Source organism: Callorhinchus milii, unplaced genomic scaffold (assembly GCF_018977255.1).
Source record: "Callorhinchus milii isolate IMCB2004 unplaced genomic scaffold, IMCB_Cmil_1.0 Scaffold13, whole genome shotgun sequence".
NCBI lineage: Eukaryota > Metazoa > Chordata > Chondrichthyes > Chimaeriformes > Callorhinchidae > Callorhinchus > Callorhinchus milii.
The window spans coordinates 13,305,216-13,330,881 of NW_024704754.1; the positions used below are offsets into that span (position 1 = coordinate 13,305,216).

The following is a 25,666-nucleotide window of genomic DNA, read 5'->3' on the forward strand; positions in this document are numbered from 1 at the left end:
TGATGCTCCGGCTAAAAGGGGAAACTTGACAAGGGTATTCCCAATCTTCACATTTTTGTTATTCTTTCAGGCTCACTGTTTTTATCATGGCAACGTGAAAGGCATAGAGCACTCCAGTGTGGTACTGAGCACGTGCAAAGGACTCCGGTAAGGTTAATGCTATGCAGATACTGTGACCTTTAAAAAGCAATCATTTTAGTAAGTCTGCCTGATTTAATCTGCAGATTGATACATGGCACTGTAAGTTCTACTCCCATCAGAGGAGTGGGGCCAGTGTTGGACGAGCTAGAGCTTGTGGATAGTCGAGCTAAAGAAGCCAAAAAGGAATGCATTAGAGTGAGGAGGTAATGAAGACATGAATGAGGGTTTTGGGTATTCCCACCTCAAATCCTACCTTTATAAATGCACCTATGGCTACCTGAAGGAGAAACAGTGTGAGTGTGGAAGGCAGTTCTGGAGATCAGGGGTATTGTGCCTGAAAGCTTGGCTGCTCATAGTAATTGCTTTAAAGTATCCTAATTTATATTTTCCAAAACTTCTCTCTCATTTTAGGGGCTTGATCGTTATGAGCTCAAGTCTTAGCTATGTGATGGAACCGATTGAAGACAGCATCGACCAGCACCTAATCTTCAGGGCTGAGCATCTGAAGATGAGAGGAGGATCCTGTGGAAATCAGCACGGACAGAGTGAAGTGAACTGGATCACTGGCCTTACCAGTCACATACGTCCAGCACATCACCGGGTAAGAACTGCGTAACCATTGGCAGAAAGCATTGCAGTAAGTAGTCACTGGGATTCCAAAAACGCAGGGTTGCAAATTGGATTCACAAATAATTGGTAAATATGAAATCCTGCTACTCATTGGATGCAGGTCACGCTGACCCACAGGAACTCCATTCCAATATACATAGAAGAAGATTCCATCACAGCAGATTTCCTTTCAGTCAGATCAGCATGATGCATATCTGGATACTGTCAGGATTCAATATTTATGATCGCTTGCTGAATCCAGGTTTGTTTTGACCCCAGGGTGTTAATACGTGAGCTACACAACTGTCCATCTCACACAGACACTTTCTTCATGGATCATTACTCTCATTTGATTCTTGTTGACAATTATCGATAACCAGTTTCCAATAGACCTGCTCAATTTAAATTGTGTTGCGTCTTTGAAACAAAGATCTTGGGTAGCTTTGTCAATTCAGCACCGGTTGTGAGCTTAGAGATGTAGGGTTCATATCCAATAGGTGCACTCATCCCTTCATTCTGCCAAGGTCAATTGAGCACTTGAGCTCAAACTCTAAGCTGGCAATTGAGATCTAGGTTGTTGACAGTATCTCCCTTTGGCTAAGATGTAAACCAAACCCTGCCTGTCTGTTTTGCTGTATGTTGCCCAAACTCTCCAAGTGCCTTCAGTCATGATGCTCCTAACCTCTGAAATTCCTTGCCTCAACCCCTCCACCTCACCCCCTATTTATCTGTCTTCAAATCCCTCCCCTCTCTCCTTCACTCAGTGTTCAACCCTTCCATTGTGCAGCGCTCCCGAGATGCTATCCTGTGTGAAGGGCACTGTATAAGTGCAAGTTCTTGTTATTGTTTGAATTGGATGTTAAAGTTTTTGTGTCATTATTTACAAAGATTTACAAAGAACGTACAACACAGAAACAGGCCACGCAGCCCAACCAGTCCATGCCGGTGTTTATACTCCACATGAGTCTTCATCCATTTCTTATACTACCTTCTATTCCCCTTGCCCCTCACGTGAAGGTCTAGCTTCCTCTTGAATGCATCTATACTATCTGATTCGATCACCGCTTTAGACAGTGAATTCCACAATCTCAAAGGAAGTAGCTCCGCCTAAATTTGAAAGAAGAGCAAGGAGTTCTTCAGTGTCCTGGCCAATATTCCTCCCTTATCCAAATTCACAAATGAAACAGATGAATTGATCATTGCTGTGTGGTTAAGTGCTTCGGGACATTCACACAGTGTCAAAGGGATTATATAAATGCAAGGTTTTTTGCAAGGGAACTTTGCCGGTGCTGAATATTTGCTGTTTTTGCCTGAGTGAAGCACCTTGGGTTGTTTCCAGCGTCTTGGGACGTCCACCCGACGTGAAAGGCGCTATACAAATGTAATCTTGTTGTTGTTGTTTCAAAACCAAAAGGCATAATATCTAATGCACGTGTTATTTATCACTACATCAAAGGAAATAAAAAGACTTAAGGGTATTTTACTCTAGGCTTTGATAGAATTTGTTTATTTCATTCTTGGTACAACAGCAATACAATAATATTATTATTATAACAGCACTGTATTTTTAGAATAACATTATACATACTTATGCTTGGACTTCACACTGACTGTTTATAAATGTAATTTTCCTCTACTCTCTACAGGAAAAGAGAGACTTGATAAAGGACATGAAGTATGTGGAGTTGTATTTAGTGGCTGATTATGCAGAGGTATATCCCAGGTTTGGTTAAACTTATTTGCAACTTGACTGAACTTATTGTGGCTGTAACGGTATTGTAAGCCGATAATAAGGATTCCAATAGATGGGTCAGTAAGTATTTTATTTCATAGGCTGTGCCCGGCCTGGTCAGTTTAACAATGAACAGTGCATTTACTGATAGAGCCATCACGAGAGCTCTAAAACCACAGGGTGAAAAACTCCTCTTGCTGCTGTGTGTAGCCACTTGAACCATGTCATTTGTTATAAGAATCCGCGCATGTTACAATATTTAGAGTGGAGTTTCACTCTACAATAGTTAACAACTTGTAAGGTGTAAACTGTTGAATTTTAAATGGGAAATGTTCTGTAACACCTTGCGCACTGTCAACAGGGGCTGGCATGCTGAACTACACAGGGAACATTTCATATGGATTTGCAGGAGGATAATCATTTCAGAGCCAGACTGCTTTGATAGACTCCAGTACACATCCATGTGTTCATCCATGAGATCGCTTCACAGCCTTTTGACTAAGATCAAGTGTCATATGGAGTCCTGTAGCTCAGTGGTTAGAGCACTCGCCTTGCAAGCGAGACACCTGGGTTCAATTCCAGGCAGAGGGCAAAACCTTGGGCAAGTTTCCTTATTCCACACGCCTAATAATAATACTTCCAAAAAACAAAACAATAATAAAATTGCTCATTTTCAATCCACGACTGTTTGTGGGACACTGCTGTGTGCAATTGGCTGCCGCGTTTTGCCCACAAATATACAGTCAATTCACTTTACAGCATATTCTGTGAAGCGCTTTGAGACGTCTAGAAGACAAGAAAAGCGCTACATCAAATACAAGGATTATTATTATTATTAAATAGTATCTGTTCTTATCAGCTATTCCTTGGGCTCACACCTGCCAGAAAAGTTCTTCTGTTGAGATTCGCTTGTGAACATCAGTACAACAAATCTGACCCATAAATGAGAGGCTAATGGGAAGCATTAAGCTCCTGATCTTCAGCCCTCTATTGGTTAGGATCAGTCTTGCAGTACTTCTGATCTGAGGCGTTTGATCTGCCCTCAGAGGAGGAAGCGGAGATACTGGAACTTGGAGCTCACTTGAGCACTTTGTCACTAGGCTCAGGCCAGGCTTGCCCTGCTGGAGAGGCCATCCCAGTCACCTGAATTGCTCAAGTGGTCGTGAAGACAGATTTCAGGTCCTTATTATCCTTTGACAATTTGGGGCTGGGAAGAGTTTGGGGTTTGTCTGCAGGGATAATTCAAGTTCCCCAGTGGAAAGCGTTTCAGTCAGTTCAATTTGGTTAGTGAGGGTGAGCAGGGCCTAATCTTACTCACTAATAAAAAAAACTACAGATCCATATTTTATGTAAAGGAATTGCTGCAGGACAAAAGTTAATGACAGTCTATCTGGAGTAATTAGATGCGAGTAACATTTAAGGGGTTAATGGGGGTAAATGTGTGCACTCCGTTGTTCCTTGGGTTAATTAACACAATTATTGAATGCCACAAATGCTTCTCCAATGACTACATAAAGACTAGTAGACTAGAGAGAGACTGAAAGAATCCCTTCAACCCTTGGGGAGTTTCTCTTAAAGTGACTTGATGAGGCTTGAGATCATTATAACGTCTGGCCATGAAAGTTGATGTTAACAGATACTTTGATTGGACCTTGAGAGAACATTGACTGTTTCCCTGTAACTAATTCAAGCATCTTTTAGTTTCAGAAGCATAAATGGGACATTGAGAAAACTAAACTGAAGCTGAAGGAAACAGCAAATTATGTAGATAAGGTAAGACCGGATATATTTGTCTAGTGAGGCCACTACTGAGGGCAACACACCCATTTTTGTGGTTATCAATCGAGAATACGCCCTGTAGGTGGGTACACACCAAATACTGTGGGCTATGTGGTTAGTACTGTGGAAAACATTCACCAGTAATGTATAACATCAACATCTGTTTCAGAATATCTGATTCGTTATCTCTTTCAAAAAAGAACTTGAATTTTATGGTAACATATCACATTGAAAAGCATCGATTTTATGAGCTGTGGTATAACATTTTAAGTGTATCTGAAACAAAAGTACAAAAGGTCAGACCCTCAAGTGATTGAAAGTCTAACTTGTTGTTTCAGCAGAATTGAGCTGTCCTCAGCTGCTAATTTGCAGAAGCAAGAGTTATCCTAAATCTATTAAACTTAAGAGAAGTTATTAAAACTTGTCTCTGAATTTAGGACAATAATTGAAACAAATTCCTATCGGAGCACAGATGAACCGTGGGGATTTGCTAATTATAGGGAAAATGGGCAATAATGAGGTTGGGAAGCAGGGGCTCAATCAAGGTACCAGTGACCTCAATGAGAAGTGTAAAGTGGCACTTCAACTGGTAGGACATTACAATGAGAAACCCACAACACACAGTATTCAAATACTCAAAACAATGGGATGGGGTTGAAGAAAGCCTTTTGGCCCATTTGATCTTGATCTCATCCTTCCAGAATACCTATTGTCCTTCCACTAGAACTTCATGCTGGTTGTCAAATTAGTCCAGTTTCCTAGCCTTTACCACCTCTCATAATGACCTATTTTAGCTTTAATTATCCTATGTGTGAAGAAATACTTCCTATTGTCAGTGATACTACACCCCTAACCTCTAGAATTCTCTCCCTCCACCCTTCCATCTCATCCAGTATTACAGATCGCTGAACATCAGGATCGCCTTAGTTCATGTTGAAGTGTGGACCCACGAGGATATGTGTGATGTAAGAGAGAACCCATACAATACACTCTGGTCCTTTTTAAAGTGGAGACGGAAGGCTCTTGCCATGAAAAAGCATGACAATGCACAGTTGGTGACGTAAGTGCAGCAAGTTTTATTCTTATTCTTAACATTCTTAAATTCAATCTTAATATAGAAGTTGGATCTTTTGAAGGCCCGGGAAAAGTCAATTTCCAAATGAAGACTGAATAGTTTTCCATAATTCTGCACCAATATTACATTTGAAGCCAAAATGGTCTTACAGGCTAAAACTAAGAGCAAGTGTTACTGAACAGCTAACTGGTTCGTGTTCTCAGAGAGCACATGTGGTTTACAGCACAGTATTTACACATGGCTTACACAGTTTGCATAATAGACTCCTGAATTGTGCAGTTCCAAATATTTCCCATTTCACAGTAGAACACTGAAGTTAATGAAATGAAGGAATAAGGTGGCATTGCAATAGAATGTGAAACAGAAATATACTTCAGCAGGAGACACATGCTATCCAGCTCTGTGTGACATCAATGTGCCGTGTTTATACTGTACATACAAACAGAAGCAGAAAACAGAACTAGGACATTAGCTTTGCCTAAGACAGGATTCAAAACTGGGACATTTCCAGTTTGTTTGACTCAGTTATGGATAAACTTGCCAACTTTCTGATTTTGTGTTTAGAGGAATCACTTTCAATGGAACAACCATTGGATTGGCACCTCTGATGGGAATGTGCTCAGACTATCAGTCAGGAGGAGTGAATATGGTGAGTAATTTAACCTGTGGAGTGCTGTAGCTCAGTGGTTAGAGCACTCGCTTTGCAAGCGAGAGACCTGAGTTCAATTCCAGGCAGAGGGCGAAACCTTGGGCAAGTTTCCTTACTCCACACAGAGCCTAATAATAATCCCTCCAAAACCAAAAACAATAATAAATTGGTCATTTTCAATCCATGACTGTTTGTGGGACATTGCTGTGCGCAATTGGCTGCCGCGTTTCGCCCACAAATATACAGTCAATTCACTTTACAGTATATTCTGTGAAGCGCTTTGGGACGTCCTCCCGACGTGAAAAGCGCTATATCAAATGCAAGGATTATTATTATTATAATGTCTCACACTTTTGAATACAATCCTCTATTCGACTATTCATGCTGGGCTAATATACTACTTCTCTTGCTCTTTTTTGCTATCTCTACTCCCCAATTTCTCTCACGCACGTTCAAGAATTTTTCTAAATTCTCATAGGATTATTCTGATAGATTTTTCCTTTCTGTTGATATATTTCATGCCTGTAGTCCCAGTGCAGTCAGACCTCGTCTGGAATTTTTGTTTTCAGGCCATCTGTTTCGTAACATTCTTAATTGCTTTACTCACTGCGGTACATCTTTTTTGTTTGCCTCATTTCTTTCTCTTGTCTCACTTTTGCTATTTCCCCACACATTGTATTCTCCATTTTTAGTTTTTTTTGTCTTCCTCAATTCCCTCTCGACTGGCAGCTCGACCTAGTGCATTTGCTACATATAGTGTCTCTGCTGGTTTCTACTTAAATTAGTGGTGTTTCATCGAGTCCTTTTAAAAAATAAAACAGCCTCTAGTGCTTTGTGATCAATTTCTACAACTATTTTCTTACCAAACACATACTGTTTAAACCTTTCACACCCTAAACAGTCCCGCTAAGCACTCTTTTTCCATTTAGGCATATTTCCTTTTTGTTTCAAATAGTGGCCTTGATGCATAAGCTACAGTATTTGCTGCTCCTATCCCTGCTTTAGCTGCACCTACAGATATCTTAATATAATAATAATCCTTACATTTAATGTAGTGCCTTATCACGTCTTCGAGACATCTCAAAGTGCTTCGCAGAATTTACTGCAAAGTGAATTGACTGTATATTTTGTGGGCGAAACTGGTGTTTGTACATCATAAAACCTCAATACAGGGGATTTCAAAATAACTTCTTTTATTCTATTATATGCCTGCTGATGTTCTTTTCCATGTGAATTCTCCATCTGCTTTTATAGCTTTTGTCACCTTCAGTATGAATTGAGCCATCCCGTTCACCATCCCCGGCCATTAATATTTTTACTCTCATCTGCGAGTCCTGGCTTCAACATTCTGTGGATTTATTTTTAACCTTTCATGAATAATTATCCGCCCTAAATACTTTACCTCTTACTCCTATCCTCTGCTTTTTCTGTTCAGTTTTACATTTTCTTCGAAACATTTCTATAGTACACGTTCATCATGATCTTCTCTTGTCCTTAGCATTAGCATTGTCCTTTCTCTCTCGCAATTCCCTCTTTGAACCTCTCCAATACAGCTTCCGGTTTGCCCACAGCACGGAAACAGCACTGGTCAAAGTCACTAATGACATTCTGAACATCTGTGCTCAGGGCTCCCTCTGCCTCCTTGTCCTCCTCGACCTCTCTGCCGCCTTCGACACTGTCGACCACTCCATCCTCATACACGGCCTCTCCGCTTTGTTCAATCTTCACGGATCTGCCCTTGCCTGGTTCGATTCCTATCACTCTCACCGTTTCCACTTTGTTGCCTCTAACGGTTTCTCCTCCAGCCCCTGGCATCCCCCAGGGCTCTGTCCTTGGCCCTCTCCTTTTTAATATCTACATGCTCCCCCTTGGTGACATCATCCGCAGACATGGGGTCAACTTCCACATGTATGCGGATGACACCCAATTATATCTTTCTACCTCCACCCTCAACTCCAGGACCACTGCTGTCCTGACAGACTGGCTGTCGGACATCAACAACAACAACAACAAGATTCCATTTATAAAGCGCCTTTCACGTCAGGAGGACGTCCCAAGGCGCTACACAGTTGGGTCATGACCCGAGCAGGGGGGAAATGGTCCGGGTGAGGGGAGGGAAGGGAGGGAGCGAGGAGGGGGGAAATGGTCAGGGTGAGGGGAGGGGGGAAATGGTCAGGGTGAGGGGAGGGAAGGGAGCGAGCGAGGAGGGGGAAGAGAGTCGAGAGGGGAGCTGAAGGCTCGGTCAAAGAGAAAGGTTTTGAGACCGGCCTTGAAGGAGGAAAGGGAGGAAGCAAGGCGAAGGCACTGGGGGATTGAGTTCCAGAGCCTGGGGGCTGAGAGGCTGAAGGCCCGACCACCGATGGTAGGGCGGTTGGGGCGGGTGACGTGGAGCAGACCGGAGCCAGAGGAACGGAGGGTACGGGCAGGTAGGTAGGGGGATAGTAGGTTGGAGAGGTAGGAGGGAGCAAGGCCGTGAATGGCCTTGTAGGTGAGGATGAGGATCTTGAAATCAATCCTCTGGGGGAATCAAGTCCTGGATGAGGACAAATTTCCTACTGTTGAATGTGAACAAGACTGAGACCCTACTGATTGCCTCGCGCCAGCGCCTCAGCACCTCAGGCTCTGGCAGCATCAACCTCCATGGCTGCACACTGCAACTCGCCAGCCAGTCGGGAACTTAGGTGTCTTGTTTGACCCTCAACTGTCTTTTCGCCCCCACATTCAAGCCATGACCCACTCTGCCTTCCCTCACCTCCATAACATCGCCCGACTCCCCCACTACCTCACCCCTCAGGCCACTGAAACTCTTGTTCATGCCTTCATCACCTCCAGGGTCAACTTTGCAAACGCTCTGCTTGTCGGCCTTCCCAACTCCTCCCTCCACAGACTGCAGATAATCCAGAACTCTGCAGCCCGTGTCCTCTCCCGCACCAAACTCCGTGACCCCATCTCCCACACTCTCGCCCGACGCCTTTGGCTCCCTATCTTTCAGAGGATCCAGTTCAAGATCCTGGTCCTCACCTACAGAGCCCTCCATGGCCTCGCCCCACCCTACCTCTGCAACCTCCTAACCCCCTACCAAGCCGCCCGCTCCCTCCGCTCAGCCGGCTCTGGCCTGCTCCACATCTCCCGACTCATTCGCCCCACCATTGGCGGGAGAGCCTTCAGCCACTCTGCCCCCAACCTCTGGAATTCCATCCCCCAATCACTCCGCCTCGCTCCCTCCTTAGCCTCCTTCAAGTCCTGCCTCAAGACCCTCCTCTTCGACCATGCCATCAGCCACCCCCCTTCCCCTCCCCTCCCTTTCCCCCCCTGACCCCTGCTCGAGTCTGAAATGCTGTACACTGTCCAGCACTTTGGGACGTCCTCCCGGCGTGAAAGGTGCTTTACAAATGTAATCTTGTTGTTATTGTTGTAGTATGTCAATTTAATTTATGAATTTGGTATTCCTTCCGATATTTCTGCCAATTTCTTTTGAATACTTTCTAGGCCGACTTTATGCCAAATTGCGTTCTCTGGGAGGAACGATATCTTCCATGCAGTTTTAAAAATGTTGTCAAGTAAATGCTATTCTCTGCTAATTTATATTCTGGTGAGCAATCTAATATAGAAAATAATTTTGCTCCATGGAATAAGGCATGGATATCTTACAGAGTAGTTATTACATTGTGTTCTTTTTTTATGGCTTTCAGTTATTGTGTTGTTTTCTATTATCACTAAAGCACTCACCAAGTCAGTGGGGTTTTCTACCATATTTATGATCTGATCCATTTCTATTTTCATTAAAGTTTTAATCTTTTATTGTTTCCAGTATTCTAAAGGGATGTATTACAGGTTTTACTGTTTCTTTGAGCTTCATTTCATATTTTTTCATTAATTCTCGTTTCCCAAAAAACTATTTGTACTTTTCCACTATTTCTGCAGTTTATAATCTTTTGCTTATTTTTTCATTCACACAGCTAATTGTTTCAATCCATCCCATTTTAATTATGTTGATGAAGTCTAGAGTATCTGCTTTTACTTTCACTTTGTGAAGTTTTATATTGTATAACTCGCTTTTGTACTTTGTTTGAATCCCCATTCTGCCTACCATCTTAATTTCTCCTTTGTTACAGGCCATTAATTTTCCTTTTCCATCTTATCTTTACCTGGTTCTCCCAACTTTATATATTGTTTCAGGGACACCACACTTCCATGTGGTCTTGTATTTAATTTGCGGTATATTTATTTTCTCTCTTTTGTACATTATAATAATAATAATAATCCTTGCATTTGATATAGCGCTTTTCACGTCGGGAGGACGTCCCAAAGCGCTTTACAGAACACACTGTAAAGTGAATTGACTGTATATTTGTGGGCGAACGCGGCAGCCAATCGCGCACAGCAATGTCCCACAACCAGTCGTAGATTGAAAATGACCAATTTATTATTGTTTTTTTTTGAGGGATCATTATTAGGCTCTGTGTGGAGTAAGGAAACTTGCCCAAGGTTTCGCCCTGCCTGGTATCATTATAGAGATACCACCCATTCTTTTTCTTCCCTTTTGTATTCACTCTTCATGTTCCATCATATTCCTTTTCACTCGCACTGACTTCCATATCTGAGCTGTCCATGAGTTAATTGAGCCTTGATCACACTTGCTCTATCCTGATTCTCAGAGGTTTGCTTGATCTTTGGTATTCCTTTCTTCCTGGCATCCTTCTCTCCTGTGATCTCTCTTGTGTTCTCCTACCATGGTTCCGCTCGGGTTCTTTTTCTGTATTTCCTTGCTTAATTCCCATATTTATTGCAAACATAGCATTTCCTCCCTTCCACTGGACAGCTCCTTAAATGAAATTCTAATCCGCATTTCTTATGTGTCTTTTCGATTTAAATAAACAGTAATAAACCTTGCATTTGATATAGCGTCTTATCACATATTTGTGATGTCTCAAACCGCTTCACAGAATATACTGTAAAGTGAATTGACTGTATATTTTGTGGGCGAAACGTAGCAGCCAATTGCGCAGAGCAGTGTCCCACAAACAGTCATGAAATGAGTGACCAATTTATTATTTATTTTGAAGGAATTATTAACACTCCTTCGAGGCCTGTACACTGCTGCACTCCAAATCATTCCAATTCCTTCTTTGAACCAAGTCATCTATTTCCATATCTCATTCTTTCTCAATTTCCTCCACATTTATTTGTATTGCTGTACTCAATGTCAACGCTTCTTGTTTTAAGAGTTTACTAAGTATTTTGTTATCACTAATTCCAATCACTATCTGATCCCCTTATCATTTCTTCATGCAGTGTTCCATTGTTGCACAAGTTGCTTAATGATCTTAATACCACAAAATATTGTGTAACAGTTCCATAAGGCCCTTGGTTTCTTGTGCCGAATTTGTACTGGTCTTTGGTCACCTTGATTTGTCCATAACACCGCACCCATGTAATATTTGTTATATCATCTAATGGCATTTTAACATCTCTTTCTAAAGTTTCAAAGTACTCCGTAATTCCTTCTGCTACATTCGGGAATATAGCAGTACTGTTGGCTTTGTTAGAGGCTATTGCAAGGATTCAGAAATCCCACTCCAACTAGTGACAATTACGTCTTAATTTTCTCATTCATATCTGGGGTCACAGTATTTGCACGTACATGAAATCTATCTCTCTTGCTCTTGAGTGCATTTTGCTTCTTTTAATGTCCGTTTCCAATCTCCTAGTCTATTTGCAGTCCAAGTTCAGTTCGTTTCTGACACCCTGCAATAAAACATCAACAACTTCCATTTATATACCGACCTCCACCCTGGATGGCGTCTTGGAGCACTTAATAATATACAATGCAAAGCACTGGTGCGTTAGGAAGCTTCTCTATTGGCAACTCACAACAATTCAATCCTCCAACTATAACAGAGCACACATTCTGGCTCCCTTCCCAGTGTCCTTTTTATCCTGCCTGTTTTCAGTTCATTGGTTGTTTCTCAAATTGATCATCACTCTCAAAGGAATATAATAATAATAATAATAATAATAATCCTTGCATTTGATATAGCGCTTTTCACGTCGGGAGGACGTCCCAAAGCGCTTCACAGAACACACTGTAAAGTGAATTGACTGTATATTTGTGGGCGAACGCGGCAGCCAATCGCGCACAGCAATGTCCCACAACCAGTCGTAGATTGAAAATGACCAATTTATTTTTGGTTTTTTTTGGAGGGATTATTATTAGGCTCTGTGTGGAGTAAGGAAACTTGCCCAAGGTTTCGCCCTCTGCCTGGAATTGAACTCAGGTCTCTCACTTGCAAAGCGAGTGCTCTAACCACTGAGCTACAGGACTCCGACAATCACAACTATATGATAAATATCCCATGTTGAATAAATACATTTCCACCGCTCGTTTATCACGAAGCCTCAGTAATTGTCTTTCCTCTTATAGGACCACTCTGACAGTGCCATCGGGGTGGCTGCCACCATGGCTCACGAGATGGGGCACAATTTTGGGATGAGCCACGACTCCAAAGGCTGCTGTAAGGCTTCCCCAGAGGATGGAGGATGTATAATGGCTGCAGCCACTGGGTGAGCTGCCAGCTTCAGAAATTTCACACTCACACGATTCATACCAGTGTGTTACACGCTTTCACTCTTTCTCCCATAGACACACACTTGTTCACACACAACACACACTATCACTCATATCCACACATCATTTCACAGATACGCACACACACACAATTTAATTTGAATAATATCAGTGCACATTTCACCAATTATGTACAGCTTGGCATAGTCATGTCTCGTGATGTACATAGAGAGCTTTGTCTTGAACAACAACAACAACAACAACAAGATTCCATTTATAAAGCGCCTTTCACGTCAGGAGGACGTCCCAAGGCGCTGCACAGTTGGGTCATGACCCGAGCAGGGGGGAAATGGTCAGGGTGAGGGGGAGGGAAGGGAGGGAGCGAGGAGGGGGAAGAGAGTCGAGAGGGGAGCTGAAGGCACGGTCAAAGAGAAAGGTTTTGAGACCGGCCTTGAAGGAGGAGGGAGGAGGCGGCGAAGGCACTGGGGGATGGAGTTCCAGAGCCTGGGGGCTGAGAGGCTGAAGGCCCGACCACCGATGGTAGGGCGATTGGGGCGAGGGACGTGGAGTAGACCGGAGCCAGAGGAACGGAGGGTACGGGCAGGTAGGTAGGGTGAAAGGGGTGAAGGACAGCATTGATCCCAAATCCATTATCCATTAAGAAAACAAAAGACACAGAAACAGTTGTGAGTGAACTGTGAAACAATGCTCCAAAGTTCATCAACCCTAGAATTACCAACATCAAGTCCTGCAAATTAAGATTCTAAAGCCTTTTTAACTCTCCTGCGTAGAAAAGCCATGTAGAGAATACAGCTTTGGCCCCCCATCTGTCTTGATGGCTCCAAATGGAACCTGGGACCCAATGATCATAATTTCTATTTTTTAAGAAGTGTTTTATTGAATGTAATCTTATTGCTCCAAAATGAATCAACATTTTATTTCCTGGGGTGTTTGATTAGTTACCCAGTATTTCATTTTTGAATTAGCAGAATACAGTACAAAATTATAATGTAAAATTAAATTTATATAGCGCCTTTCACATCGGGAGGATGTCCCAAGGCGCTGGACAGTGGAATTTGGACCTGAACAGGGATGGGTGGGGGGTTTGGGGTAAGGGAGGGTGGAGGGCAGGGAGTGTAGGAGGGAGACTGAAGGCATGGTCAAAGAGGAGGGTCTTGTGACGTGCCTTGAAGGAGGTAAGGGAGGGAGCGAGGCGAAGGGACTGTGGGATGGTGTTCCAAAGGGTAGGGGCGGGTGAAGACTGCTTGTAATTAGATCGAGTCATGTGCCTTTCATCTTTAAACTTCAGACAGGTCCCTGTCTCTGTTGCCATGGAGGTACATTTACACCACAAGTATCATTTCGGAAAACGTGTGGGATGAAATTTTCCAATGACGTTAAGATGTCCACGTAATCAAAAGTCAATTTTCATAACCAGTCCAAGGCAAATATCAACTCTATTTTCTTCTCATTTTAAATGTCAACAGTTTACTGCCAAAACCCTTCAGTGAAATACCTGTGGCTGAAATTCCTCCTAGTCTTACCCTGTAAAATCATTTTGTCTTAAGATTATGGAAAACTCTTACTTCAACAACAACAACAACAACAAGATTACATTTGTATAGCGCCTTTCACATCAGGAGAATGTCCCAAGGAGTACAGCATTTCAGACCCGAGTTCAGTCATTATTGGGAGCTTGGTTTCCGCAGTTCTTAATAAGAAGTTTCTTCCAAATTAAAATTCCATCTCTCCCGTGCTTTGGCTCAAGTGCCCTTTCTCTTTGAGCAAAGGTTAAAAAATATTAGCAAGGCATTGATCGGGACATCAGAGCCAGACCAATCCGGTTGACACACATGCATGTGTCTCTTTGCTGCTCCATTCTAAACTGCTTATTGAATTTTGACAATGAATATTTTACTCCACAGCCATCCATTTCCTAAAGTATTTAACAAGTGCAATGAGAAAGAGCTTCAGAAATACTTACACAATGGAGGAGGGATGTGTCTCTTCAATATGCCTGACACAAAAACATTGTACGGAGGACAGAGGTGTGGAAATGGCTATGTAGAGGAAGGAGAGGAGTGCGACTGTGGGGAAGTGGAGGTACATTGTCTCCTTGAGTCTATGATGGAATGAATGCACTATGAGTGTTGGGACTTATGATAATTATCACGTAGTAGGACAGGGTGACAATGGCTAAATTGATGACTGATGAAAAATCATCATCCCCTTTGACTTTGTGCAAATAATGCCACGTGTGTGATCTATTGAGCTGACCTTTGAAATTATTGCAATACAGATCCCAGCATTTGAATACCACTGGGGAACACTTCAAAAGGTGATGTACTGGCTGGTGTCACTAGTCCTCTTGTAAATATAACATTTAGATTTCACTCCCCCTTCTCCCATCCCACAATTCATGATTTACCCCCAGACTACTGTATTCTGCCCTCATTGAAATTAATCTTAGCTTCTGTATTTGCCTACATTATTGCCTGCACAACAGCCCCTTTCATTTGTAATCAATTAGATTTTGTAAAGCACTTTGAGATATTTATTTTACATAAAAGCCGCTTATCAATGCAGATAAATATTATAACATTCTGTAATTTCTGATTGATTAATTTGGGGTTCGGGGAGGTTCTACGCAGAAATTGCCTTCAGGGGATAGAGTGACTGGGTGAAGTATATAACAAGGTAGGTTTTGTCTGGACTGTGGGCTGAGTGGGTCAAGGGGCTAAATTAATCCCACCTCTCAGACTGCTGTTAGTTCCAGAGAAATGGCAGGCTCCACAAGCTAGTCTTTTTTTTAAGCTTGCATTTAGGTTACCTGGGAAGCAAAGATATTAGGCCAGGTGGGAAAATGGAATTAGAAAATAAGCCATGAACTGACAAGCAGGCATGGCAAGCTGAGTGGCCTCCTACTGCTTATAGTGGTTTAAAAGGTTTATTCCTCCTTTTTTCCAGGAATGCGTTAACCCTTGCTGTAACCCCAACAACTGCAAGCTAAAGGCGAAAGCGGAATGTGCTCACGGTGTCTGTTGTGACAAGTGCAAGGTCAGAACCTTTCATCATTTAAAATACTTTCTAAAGAGCATTCATATAACTCCAGAAATAATACTGTTTAAAACACACCTGCTGGAGGGAGCCCATGAAAGGATAGAGAGAATTGACACACTGACTCGCATGGCTTTCAAGCCAGCCCAATCTGATGGGGAAAAGACCTCCCTTTGTTGGTTGTTGGAGGTACAATCTGTGTAAAGAAATATTGGTATCTGTCCTAAATTTACTGGATAAACCCCGAATCTGTGCTCTCTTGTCCTGGTACTTTGGTGTATCTGAAAGTATTGTTCTGGGTTTACTTTCTCTATCCCATATAGCACCTTCTATAATTACTCATCTGTGAAATGTCTTTTCAAGGCTTAGTAGTTTATCTAGCAAAGAGCAGAAGGGAGGGAGAAAGAAAACACTTATATATGTTTGAATTTTCTCTTGAACAGTTAAGGATGCCTGGTACAGAGTGTAGGAAGTCGGCAGGACCATGTGATCTCCCAGAGTATTGCAGTGGTAACTCAGAGTTTTGTCCAGCTAATTTTTACCAAATGGACGGTGCCAGCTGTGAGAGAGGAGAGGCCTACTGTTACAACGGGATGTGCTTGACGTACAAAAATCAGTGTATGCTCCTCTGGGGATCTGGTAAGGACAAACAGAAATCCCTGTTAAGCTGTGTTAGATCATGCGTTCTTCGTCTGCCCAAAAATCTTTGAGCGCGCTTTTGGTCATCTTTCCCCCACTCTCTTCAGCTCCCTCCGCGCTGCGTTTTAGGATTTCAGATGAATAGGGTGAAAGCGTTGTAAGAAATACCTCCCCCAATGGATTGTGTGCATCTGTGTCCCTTTAACCGTGTCAAAGACGTGTCGTTTTCCGCTCTGTCTCAGGGGCCCGTACCGCTCCTCAAATCTGCTTTGAAAGGGTGAACGCTGCTGGGGACTCGTACGGTAACTGCGGCAAAGATAACCAGGGCAATTACCGCAAGTGTGAAACCAGGTAAGACTCTCCCTTTGAACAATGCACAATAATCCACCCGGATACAATCGGTTATTCGCTTCACATTTGTGGGACATGCACAAATTGACTATCGTAGTCGCCTACAAAATACACGGTCACTACACTTCATGATATATCCCGTGAAGAGCTTTGAGACCACCTTCTGACGTGCATGGTGGTTTTGGCAAATGCCAGGATTATTATTATTTTTTTTACACTTTCTTAAAGGAATGCTAAGTGTGGGAAAATACAGTGCCAGAGTTGGGCCCAAAAGCCTCTGGATGCCAATGCAGTCGCAATAGATACTACAATAACGCTGGATACAAAGAAGGTGCAATGCCGTGGTACCCACGTATACAAGACCCCTGAGCTAGAGGGCGATATGTTGGACCCAGGGCTGGTGATGACTGGAACAAAGTGTGGCAACAAGGATGTAGGTTGTGGCTTAAATAATTCTTTGTTGTGGGGGGGGGGGCAAAAATGCAACGTTCAACATCATAATTATTGCCAGTGAAAACAATTGCTTAAAAGTGCGATCCAAAGTTGATTTTAACTAACTACAGGTTTAGGAGTGAAAATCCCCTCCTCCAATACAATGGTTTGGTTCAAGGTCATTTTTAGGACATTTTTCACCACCATTTGGGTTTGCACTGAGCCATAGTGGTCCTGATTGGTGCTTTTTCTCGGCCCAGAGCCAGCGTTCAGCTCTCCTTCATGGGAGCTATGCCGGGAACTTATTTTTAGCTGTACTAAATTGCCACTAATAGGGAACAACAAATGGAGCGTGTAGATCTTCGGGGCCAACAGTTGAGCTAGAGGTTGGGGGTTCACTGTGAAACCTGTTTATAGTTAATGACAAGTTTGCATTGTAATTTTCAGTGATGTAAGAATTAATTGTGTTGAATGTTGCATTTTTCACCCTCATATTCCACTTGTATACAACCAGGGTGCGGGAGGGGGAGTGAGGAAATTGCTGGCTTTCTCAGGCAGGGGAAATCATGGGGTAAGTTTTCCTTACTCCACACGCCTCTGTTTACCTAGCAGTAAATACGAACCCGGTTGTTAGTCGATTGGCGGATCGCTATCCCAGCGGTAATAATTCCTTCAAAAAAATTAATAGTTTGGTCACTCAATCATCACTGTTTGTGGGCTACTGCTGTGCAGAATAGGCTGCTGCGTTTCGTTCATACAAAAAAAAGTGAGATCTCTTGTTTGTTTTTACCAGATCTGTTTCGAAGGACAGTGCCAGAATGCTTCTTTCCTGGCTGCAGATGAATGTGTTGCAAAGTGCCACAACCATGGGGTAGGTGCAGTCAACAAAGACCTTCCATAACTTCCATCTTCTATGGATACTTTGCTCGCGAGGAGTGTACGGGACAGATTATGGCTTTATATAGTCCTGTAGCTCAGTAGTTAGAGCGCTCACCTTGCAAGTGAGACACCTGGGTTCAATTCCAGGCAGAGGGCGAAACCTTGGGCAAGTTTCCTTACTCCACACACCTAATAATAATCCCTCCAAAACAAAACAATAATAAATTGGTCATTTTCAATTCACGATTGTTTGTGGGACACTGCTCTGCGCAATTGGCTGCCTTGTTTCTCCCACAAATATACAGTCAATTCACTTTACAGCATATTCTGTGAAGTGCTTTGAGACGTCTAGAAGAAGTGAAAAAGCACTATATCAAATGCAAGGATTATTATTATTATGTAATCACAAAATGTCACAAAGCCCGGGGAAACCAACCTAAATTGTATTCATTGATTTCTGTAAGGCTTTGGACCTAGTGCCTCAATGAAGAAGTTGGAATCTTTGTGGCTAAAAGTTGGATTTTATCAGCGATGTGTCCTCGAGTTCCAAGATCTATGTAAAGGTTGATGGGAGATTCATGGATCTTAAGCCTCTCAAAAGGCTATCCACTATTACCCATTGCATTCTATAAATACATCAATGATGAATTGGATGTTTAAGAGGGATCGACTTGGTGTGTCTATTCCAGGCGTTTACAATAGAATTGCAGTGCTTCTGTTTGCAGTTGATATTGTGCTGTTAATAATAAAAAATATAATCCTTGCATTTGATATAGCACTTTTCACGTTGGGAGGACGTCCCAAAGCGCTTCACAGAACACACTGTAAAGTGAATTGACTATATATTTGTTAGACTCATCTGGGGATCTTGTGCACTGCGCACTCACCATCTTGATCAATAGGCCACACAGTGGGATGCGAGGAGGATGGTGGCAAAGGTCTCATCTGCCCATTTACATTGATTTTAAAGATCCTATGAAACTATTTGAAAAGGGAATTGCTCCATCTGTCTGTATGCTGGCCAATAATCTGAGCAGAAGAGTTGACTGATTTATTCTCTCCCCTCACTTGCCCAGGAGCATTGAGGCCAATGGATATCAACTACCTTAATGGAGAACTCAGACTTTCTAACTGTTGTTACTGGACATAAGTTATTTCGAAAGAGGAAGCAGATGATGTTCACTGTTACTCTCAGGTTTATTTCCACCTTTTATTTCTTGCTTTAGATTTGTAATAACAACCACAATTGTCACTGTGAATCTGGCTGGGCTCCTCCTTTCTGCAATAAACCAGGACACGGCGGCAGCATAGACAGTGGAACGCCATTGCCTGACAGTGAGTGGACATTGCTCTCCTCACAGAATCCTAAATTAATACCTCTCTACCTTTGTTGTCTTGCCAGGTATCTGCTTGTTTCAGTTCGCAGCACTTTCATCTTTGCGTCCAAGATCATGGCTTCACTCGTTTTCAAATCCCTTCATGTCCTCGCACCTCCCTACCTCTCCGATTTGCTTATCCGCCACTCCACCCCCCGCTGCCTCCGCTCGGCTGGCTCCGGCCTCCTGTTCGTCCCTCGTCCCCTCCGCTCCACCATCGGTGGCCGTGCTATCAACCACTTCGCCCCGAAGCTCTTGAACTCTCTCCCCTATTCCCTCTGCCTTGCCCCTACCTCCCCACTTTCAAATCCCACCTAAAGAGCTTCCTTTTTGATCGTGTTATGGTCACCTCCTCCCTCCCTCCCACTGGTTCCTGGTCAGCCTCCGCCACCGTCAAGTGCTGCAGGACACTACCCTGTGTGAAGGACGCTATATAAATGCAAACTGTTGTTGTTCAAGTTGCACTGTGGAACTTAAACTCATAATCTAGGGTTCCAGTGCAGGTGGAACACAGCTTTGTTAGGTGTGCTGTCTTTTGGGTGAGGTGAGATGCAAACTGTCCTAAAATGGTGAAATAAAGCTTTATTTTGTCAGCCTTGTTCTGGAATAACTCACTGCCTCACTCCCTCCTCCTTGACACATTTGCCCACCTTCAGATCGTACCTGAAGACCTTCCGCTTTGGCTGTGCTTACAGTCACCTTTACTTCCTCCCCTGCTCAGCGTCAAGCTCCGTCATTAAGGGCCCTGAGATGCTGTGTGAAGGATGCTATAAAAATAGGTGTAAGACATAAGAAATGCTAGGCGAGAAACTGACCAAGATCCATCTAGTTAGCCTTCCACCTTCCTTGCGCTCGCATGCACATATATCCCAAACTATCTATGTACTATATCCCATAATGTTATTTCCTAATGGTTTACACAAGGCATACACAACCCATATAATGGATCCCAATGTATATTTAAAAATATGCTTTAGATTTGCTCTTTATGTTTAAGTGAATGTTAAGTAGTGTTTGACCCACAGTATCACAAGATAAAATATCAGGAGATTTCAGAGTGAAGAAATGGAATAAGTCTTTATTTCTGTCTTTCAGACAGTGGAGCGATAGTGGCAGGAATCCTGGTACCAATCCTGCTGTTATTGTGTGGAATCGGGATTTATCTCTTCTACTGCTACAAGCGGAGAGACGAAATCTGCCAGAAGGGTGACCGGAACCCAGAGCCAGAAGACAAACAGTTCTGGTAGTTCAGATTAAATTAATTATATCTTTTACAATAACTTGAATTCATACAGCATCATTTACACTTGAGAAGGTTTCAAAGTGCTTAATAATGGGAACAGTTGATATGCCGAATGCCTGGTTAAAGAGGTAGAAACATGGTTATTTGTAATGATTGGCATGTGATTAACAACAACAAACAAAATTACATTTGTAAAGCGCCTTTCAAGTCGGGAGGACATCCCAAGGCACTGGACAGACAGAGCTACGGACCCGAGCTGGGGGTTGGAGGGTGGAGGGCCGGGGGTTGAAGCAAAGAGATCGAAAGCACGGTCAAAAAAGAGGGTCTTGAGATGGGTCTTAAGATGGTGTCAAGGGAGGGGGCGAGGCAAAGGGACTGTGGAGTTCCAGGGGATGGGGGCAGAGTGGCGGAAGGCCCGCCCGCCAATAGTGGGGCGAGCAAGGAGGGGAATGTGAAGCAGGTCGGAGACGGCTAAGTGAAGGGAGCGGTCAGGTTGATAGGGGGTTAGGAGGTCGCAGAGGTAGTGAGGAGCAAGACAGTGGAGGGCTTTGAAGGTGAGGACCAGGGAGTTGGGCAAGGATGGGGGTGACAGGGTTCGTGGAGCCTAGTGCGGGAGAGGACATGGGCTGCAGAGTTCTGAATGATCTGCAGCCTGTGGAGGGAGGAGTTGGGGAGGCCGATAAGCAATGAGTTTGCATAGTCAAGCCTTGATGTAATGAAAGCGTGTATGGGGTTTTTGGCAGGCTATGGTGTGAAACAGTGCCGGAGCTGGGCAACGTGGGGGAGGTGGGGGAAGGCAGAGTAGGTTATGGCGCAGATGTGGGGTAGAAAGTATAGTCACCAGTAGATGAAGTATTTTTTGTTTTAATGTACTGAAATTATTGATTGGTAAAAGTGTTCTCACTTTGAGAGCTACTCCAATCTGTTCACGAAATGCACTGAACATTGCTGGGGGTATGCTGCATTGTTGGAGGTACTGTCCTTCAGATGAGTTGTTAAACTAAGATCCTGTCTGCCTGCTCAGGTGCAAATTAAATAAGTATTCAATAAGAGAACTGCATTTCTTCCCAAGGTCCTGGTGAACAAAACAATAGATAAAATTACTCATTCACTTCTTGGCTATTGTGAGAGGTTCCTCTAAGCGAATTAGTTGCCACATTTGCCTACAAAATGCAGTCACTACACTTTACCGTAAATCCTGTAAAGTGTTTAGAGCTATCCTCCTAATATGAAAGGTGCTGTAATAAGGATTATTATTTTATTATTATTATAACTTCTCTGATATCCATTCATAATGACATTTCTCGGCCTTTTTCATTCCCAGTCGTAATAACCTGGATCAGAAAATTAACAACGGTCATTCAAACCCAACCTTCCAAATCAAGAACAAGGACGACGTTGCAAAGGTTAGACTTCGAGAGAAATAATCTTTAGAGAGAAACAAAGTTTTGAGAAAGTCAGAACTGCTCCTGTACATCAGAAGCCTTGTGCAAAATTAGCGGCTGCACATGCCCACAAGAACACAGTCACTCCACTTTACAATTTATCCTGTGTAGTGCTTTGGGAATGCCTCCTAATGTGAAAGGTAGTGTACCAAATGCAAGGATTATTAGGATTCTGGTTATTTTCCTTTCCATTGATTGTTTAATTAATGAAATAATAAAGGGCACCTGTAATTCCCTCTGTACATATATGGGTTTCCCGTAAGGCTGCATTGACACATGGTTTACACATTGCACATAATGCATTTGCAGTTACACATACAGTAGTACATAATGCATACAATTGTTAAAGCTCAATGGGAAGAATGGCCACTTGGGCAAATATTAGGTGGAGTCTGGTGCCTCTGGTGATCCAGCACCTACCAGATCAGAGAAAATTAGAAGAGGGAAGAAACCAAAAATTAAAGTGATTATTTACCCTTAGTTTTTGTGTTTCAGACTGGACCACGGCACAGCCCTGCATTGCCACCGAAGCCACGACTACCTTATCCTGTATATTCTCCACAACCTGTCCTAATACTGCCAGCTCTTAAACCTACCTCGCCAGCCCTTAATAGTCACCAGAACAGCAGGGTGCCCAGTCCTGCCACACCAGGGCAACGGCCTCCACCACCACTGAGAAATTCTGCCAGTAAACCAACCAAACCAGCCCCTCCAAACAGACCGCTGCCAGTGGACCCAATCCCGAGGACTCCAAAGGTGTGAATCATATAGTGTCAAAGCACGGAAGCCAAACATTTAGCCCAAGCCTGTCCTGGTGCTTTTCTCCACATGAGACACATAGTTTAATCTTTTCCTGCTCACTCCCCATGCCCTTTAATATTCCCAATTATCCCAGCACAATTTTCACTCTAATTTCCAGATTTCAGAGAAGCCAACCTTGTTAGAAATCCCTGTGACTAACTATACTGCCAGGGCTCTATTTCTCAAAACGACTAAATCCTTGGATACTGTAATAGAATAATCAGCTATGCATCACTTAAGACGTTTTGACGTCAAAAAGGAATGAATGATTTGTTTCTTTTTGGTTGAAGGGCTTGCAGAGGCCAAAGGTGCCCCCAAAAGACCCGCTTAATAATAGCCCTGCTCCTAAACCCAGGATGCTGACAAGTAAGAAAGCTCTGTTGCCACCTACTGCACAGAAACAACTGGAGAACAGAATTAATTCTGAAACCAACCCATTCAAGTAAGTATGCCTAAATCTTACCCTACGCACTATTTGTCCCAGTATATTCTGTGAAGAGCTTTGATACATCTCGAAGACGTGCTAAGGCCCTATATCAAATGCAAGGATTATTATTATTATCTAGTAGATACATGTAAAATTACTGATCAGTGTCTGTACCATGGAGAGCAACTGTGAATGTCACAATCACAATAAACTCCGAAGTAGCCAATTAGGAATGTACACCACAGAAATCAGGATCATATGGCTATAGATACATGAGCTTGGCAGATAAATAAAAGGCAGAGGACTAGTTGTTGCCTTGGTAAATCGGAGGCACAGGGTCAAGGTTGTGAACCGCACAGCGAATTTAGAACAAATCCTGGGAAGTAATTCTTTACACAGAGGGTAATCATTTCAGAAACAACTCTGTGCTGTAATGGAATGATGACAGAGATGGTATTCTGAAAGGATGGGATTAAAAAAGGGCTCCTTTGTCCTTGTGGACTTGCTGACTCCTTCACTTCACTCCTGTTTTGAACCACAATTTGCATATCTCTGTGAGGCATATCAATCCTACCCTTGAACCCATATCTCCTTCGAGGCGTCTGATTCTTGCATTACAATAGGTAAACTACCTTTACACTGTTGAAGGTGGACCAGACATCGGTTATGCAGCTTAAGAGGGGTGGGTGTGCATCAGATTCCTGTGAATGAAGCTATAAGGAAGCGGCATCCTTGTTGCTTGCAAGGACAAGCATTGGGTGTGCTGTAATAGTAACTGGTTAGAAGGCCTGTCCAACTGAAAGCTTTTAAAGTGAAACAAACATCATGGTGAACCATAGTCAAAACAATGTGCAGTCGCATTTCAATTAGATTTATCACTACCTATCAGTAGAGATGTAAAGATGCCTCTTTTATATTGCCTCCGCAACATGATTTCTGTAATAGATGTCAGTCTGACTCTATTGATAGCACTCTTGCTTCTGGAGCAATTGGATGAGACACCAGAGAACAGGCAGTGGACATTCTGTTCTCTAGCAGGAGTCAGTGAATTCTGGAGAGAAGAATATTGAAGGAAGGCAGAAACTCTGAGAAAACAAGAAATCTTGTCCAATTTAAAATTGGAAGCAGATTTTCTGTCGCCATTTGCAAATAACGTAAATAATATCTGCTTTCCTTCCATTTGATATGTTTTGTGTCCTCTTGCCTCAATTTCAAGCACTCTTGCCTGTTGGTCAGAAAGTTGCAGGTTCAACCCCAAGTCTGGAAGTTGAACTCAGAGTCTAGGATGACACTTCAGTGCAATTCTGTGGGGCAGTGCTGCATTGTTTTAAGTTGACATCCTTCAGATGAGATATTAAACAGAGGCTCAGACTGCCTGCTTAAGTGGATATTAAAGATCCCTTGGCACTATTGGAAAAGAGAAGGGAGTTGCTTTATTGCCCTAGCCAACAATTCTCCAGATTAATTGGTCCTTCAACTCATGGCTGCATCAGTGGCCTACAAAGACACAGTGACAACATCTTGCCATAAAAACTGGAACACACGATAAGGTACTATATAAATGCTAGTTCTTTTTTTTTACAGAAGGGACCATTCCTAGTGTGCACTGGGAGAAGAAGGATTTGGGAAACTCTGCTCATTGGGATTTCACTGGAACTTCTCAAGCACCATTTGCACTAACTGGGCCTCCAGCAGCTATCTCATAATCTGTCACTATCAGGGTTAACGCAATAATCGGTGTGATGCTAAATTCAATGCCACTAAATGTAGAGGAACCATTTTACAGCATGTAACAGCTTTTTATTGTGGAGCATTGGGCCTCAAGTAATTCTTGTGAGTGAATATTTTCACCATAAGTTCATTGAATTCTTGAACGCTGGGGCCTGTGTTTGTATTTGTATTCTCCTCGGAATGCAATTTTGTTTGTGAATTTTGTGCTCATCAAAGTGAGGGATGTTGGTGCTAGAGAATGGAACAATTTTCCCTTTCAGGCACCAAGTGTCAGCATCAAGTATTCTCAGGTCTGGTACACAAGAGTAAAGTAGTTCTCTCTACAGTCCTCACGCCTCAACTTCAGAAGAGTTAACTGTACCTGTGCCCCCCTCACATTCACTTGGACTTGGGTTAATACAGCTCATACTTATTTCACACTGAACTCTTAAAACCAACAAGCAGAGAATTTCACCCTCCCAGTTTGGTTTCAAAAGACCAGCGTGGAATTGCTCATGGTCTTGGCCTCAGAAACATTATCTTCACATTTAGGATCAGGCAAAATTTGGGGACAATTCTTAAATTTGTTCCAAATTTAGAAGCTGGTTATCTGCATCTCCTAAAAAGTCATTTTGCAAATTAAAATTGAATTTTCCAAAATTAAAAATAATTTTCCAAAATTCTGCAGTGTAAGTTACAGGTTCCAGAAGACAGACCTATGTCATCCACAGCACTAACTTCCCTCTCCATGCA

The 25,666-nt window shown here is 42.8% G+C and overlaps 2 protein-coding genes across 2 annotated transcripts in view; both read left to right on the forward strand.

The window, feature by feature from the left end:
- adam19b (ADAM metallopeptidase domain 19b) overlaps nt 1-20,694 on the forward strand; it is a 57,420-nt gene extending 36,726 nt beyond the window's left edge. The window contains exons 5-19 of the mRNA XM_042339960.1: nt 71-147; nt 553-742; nt 2,397-2,462; nt 4,184-4,255; nt 5,155-5,321; nt 5,901-5,985; nt 12,410-12,549; nt 14,479-14,656; nt 15,521-15,610; nt 16,054-16,249; nt 16,492-16,600; nt 16,829-17,033; nt 17,826-17,903; nt 19,138-19,246; nt 20,383-20,694. Of these exons, the coding sequence (XP_042195894.1) occupies nt 71-147; nt 553-742; nt 2,397-2,462; nt 4,184-4,255; nt 5,155-5,321; nt 5,901-5,985; nt 12,410-12,549; nt 14,479-14,656; nt 15,521-15,610; nt 16,054-16,249; nt 16,492-16,600; nt 16,829-17,033; nt 17,826-17,903; nt 19,138-19,246; nt 20,383-20,534 (1,914 nt within the window). The 3' untranslated portion in view covers nt 20,535-20,694. The remainder of the gene's footprint in view (nt 1-70; nt 148-552; nt 743-2,396; nt 2,463-4,183; nt 4,256-5,154; nt 5,322-5,900; nt 5,986-12,409; nt 12,550-14,478; nt 14,657-15,520; nt 15,611-16,053; nt 16,250-16,491; nt 16,601-16,828; nt 17,034-17,825; nt 17,904-19,137; nt 19,247-20,382) is intronic.
- LOC121850052 (extensin-like) lies at nt 20,636-25,009 on the forward strand. Its single transcript, XM_042340072.1, has 5 exons — nt 20,636-20,658; nt 21,855-21,936; nt 22,471-22,731; nt 23,067-23,218; nt 24,788-25,009. The coding sequence occupies exons 1-5, from the start codon at nt 20,636-20,638 to the stop codon at nt 24,801-24,803; spliced, it is 534 nt and encodes a 177-aa protein (XP_042196006.1). The 3' UTR covers nt 24,804-25,009.
- Nucleotides 25,010-25,666: the final 657 nt, after the last annotated feature.

Bases quoted from the DNA above. Each gene is read 5' to 3' on its own strand.
- LOC121850052 (XM_042340072.1), top strand. From the start codon at position 20,636: ATGCCGAATGCCTGGTTAAAGAG. The intron at 20,659-21,854 runs GTAGAAACATGG...TTTCATTCCCAG, and splicing joins CCGAATGCCTGGTTAAAGAG to TCGTAATAACCTGGATCAGA. The intron at 21,937-22,470 runs GTTAGACTTCGA...TTTGTGTTTCAG, and splicing joins ACAAGGACGACGTTGCAAAG to ACTGGACCACGGCACAGCCC.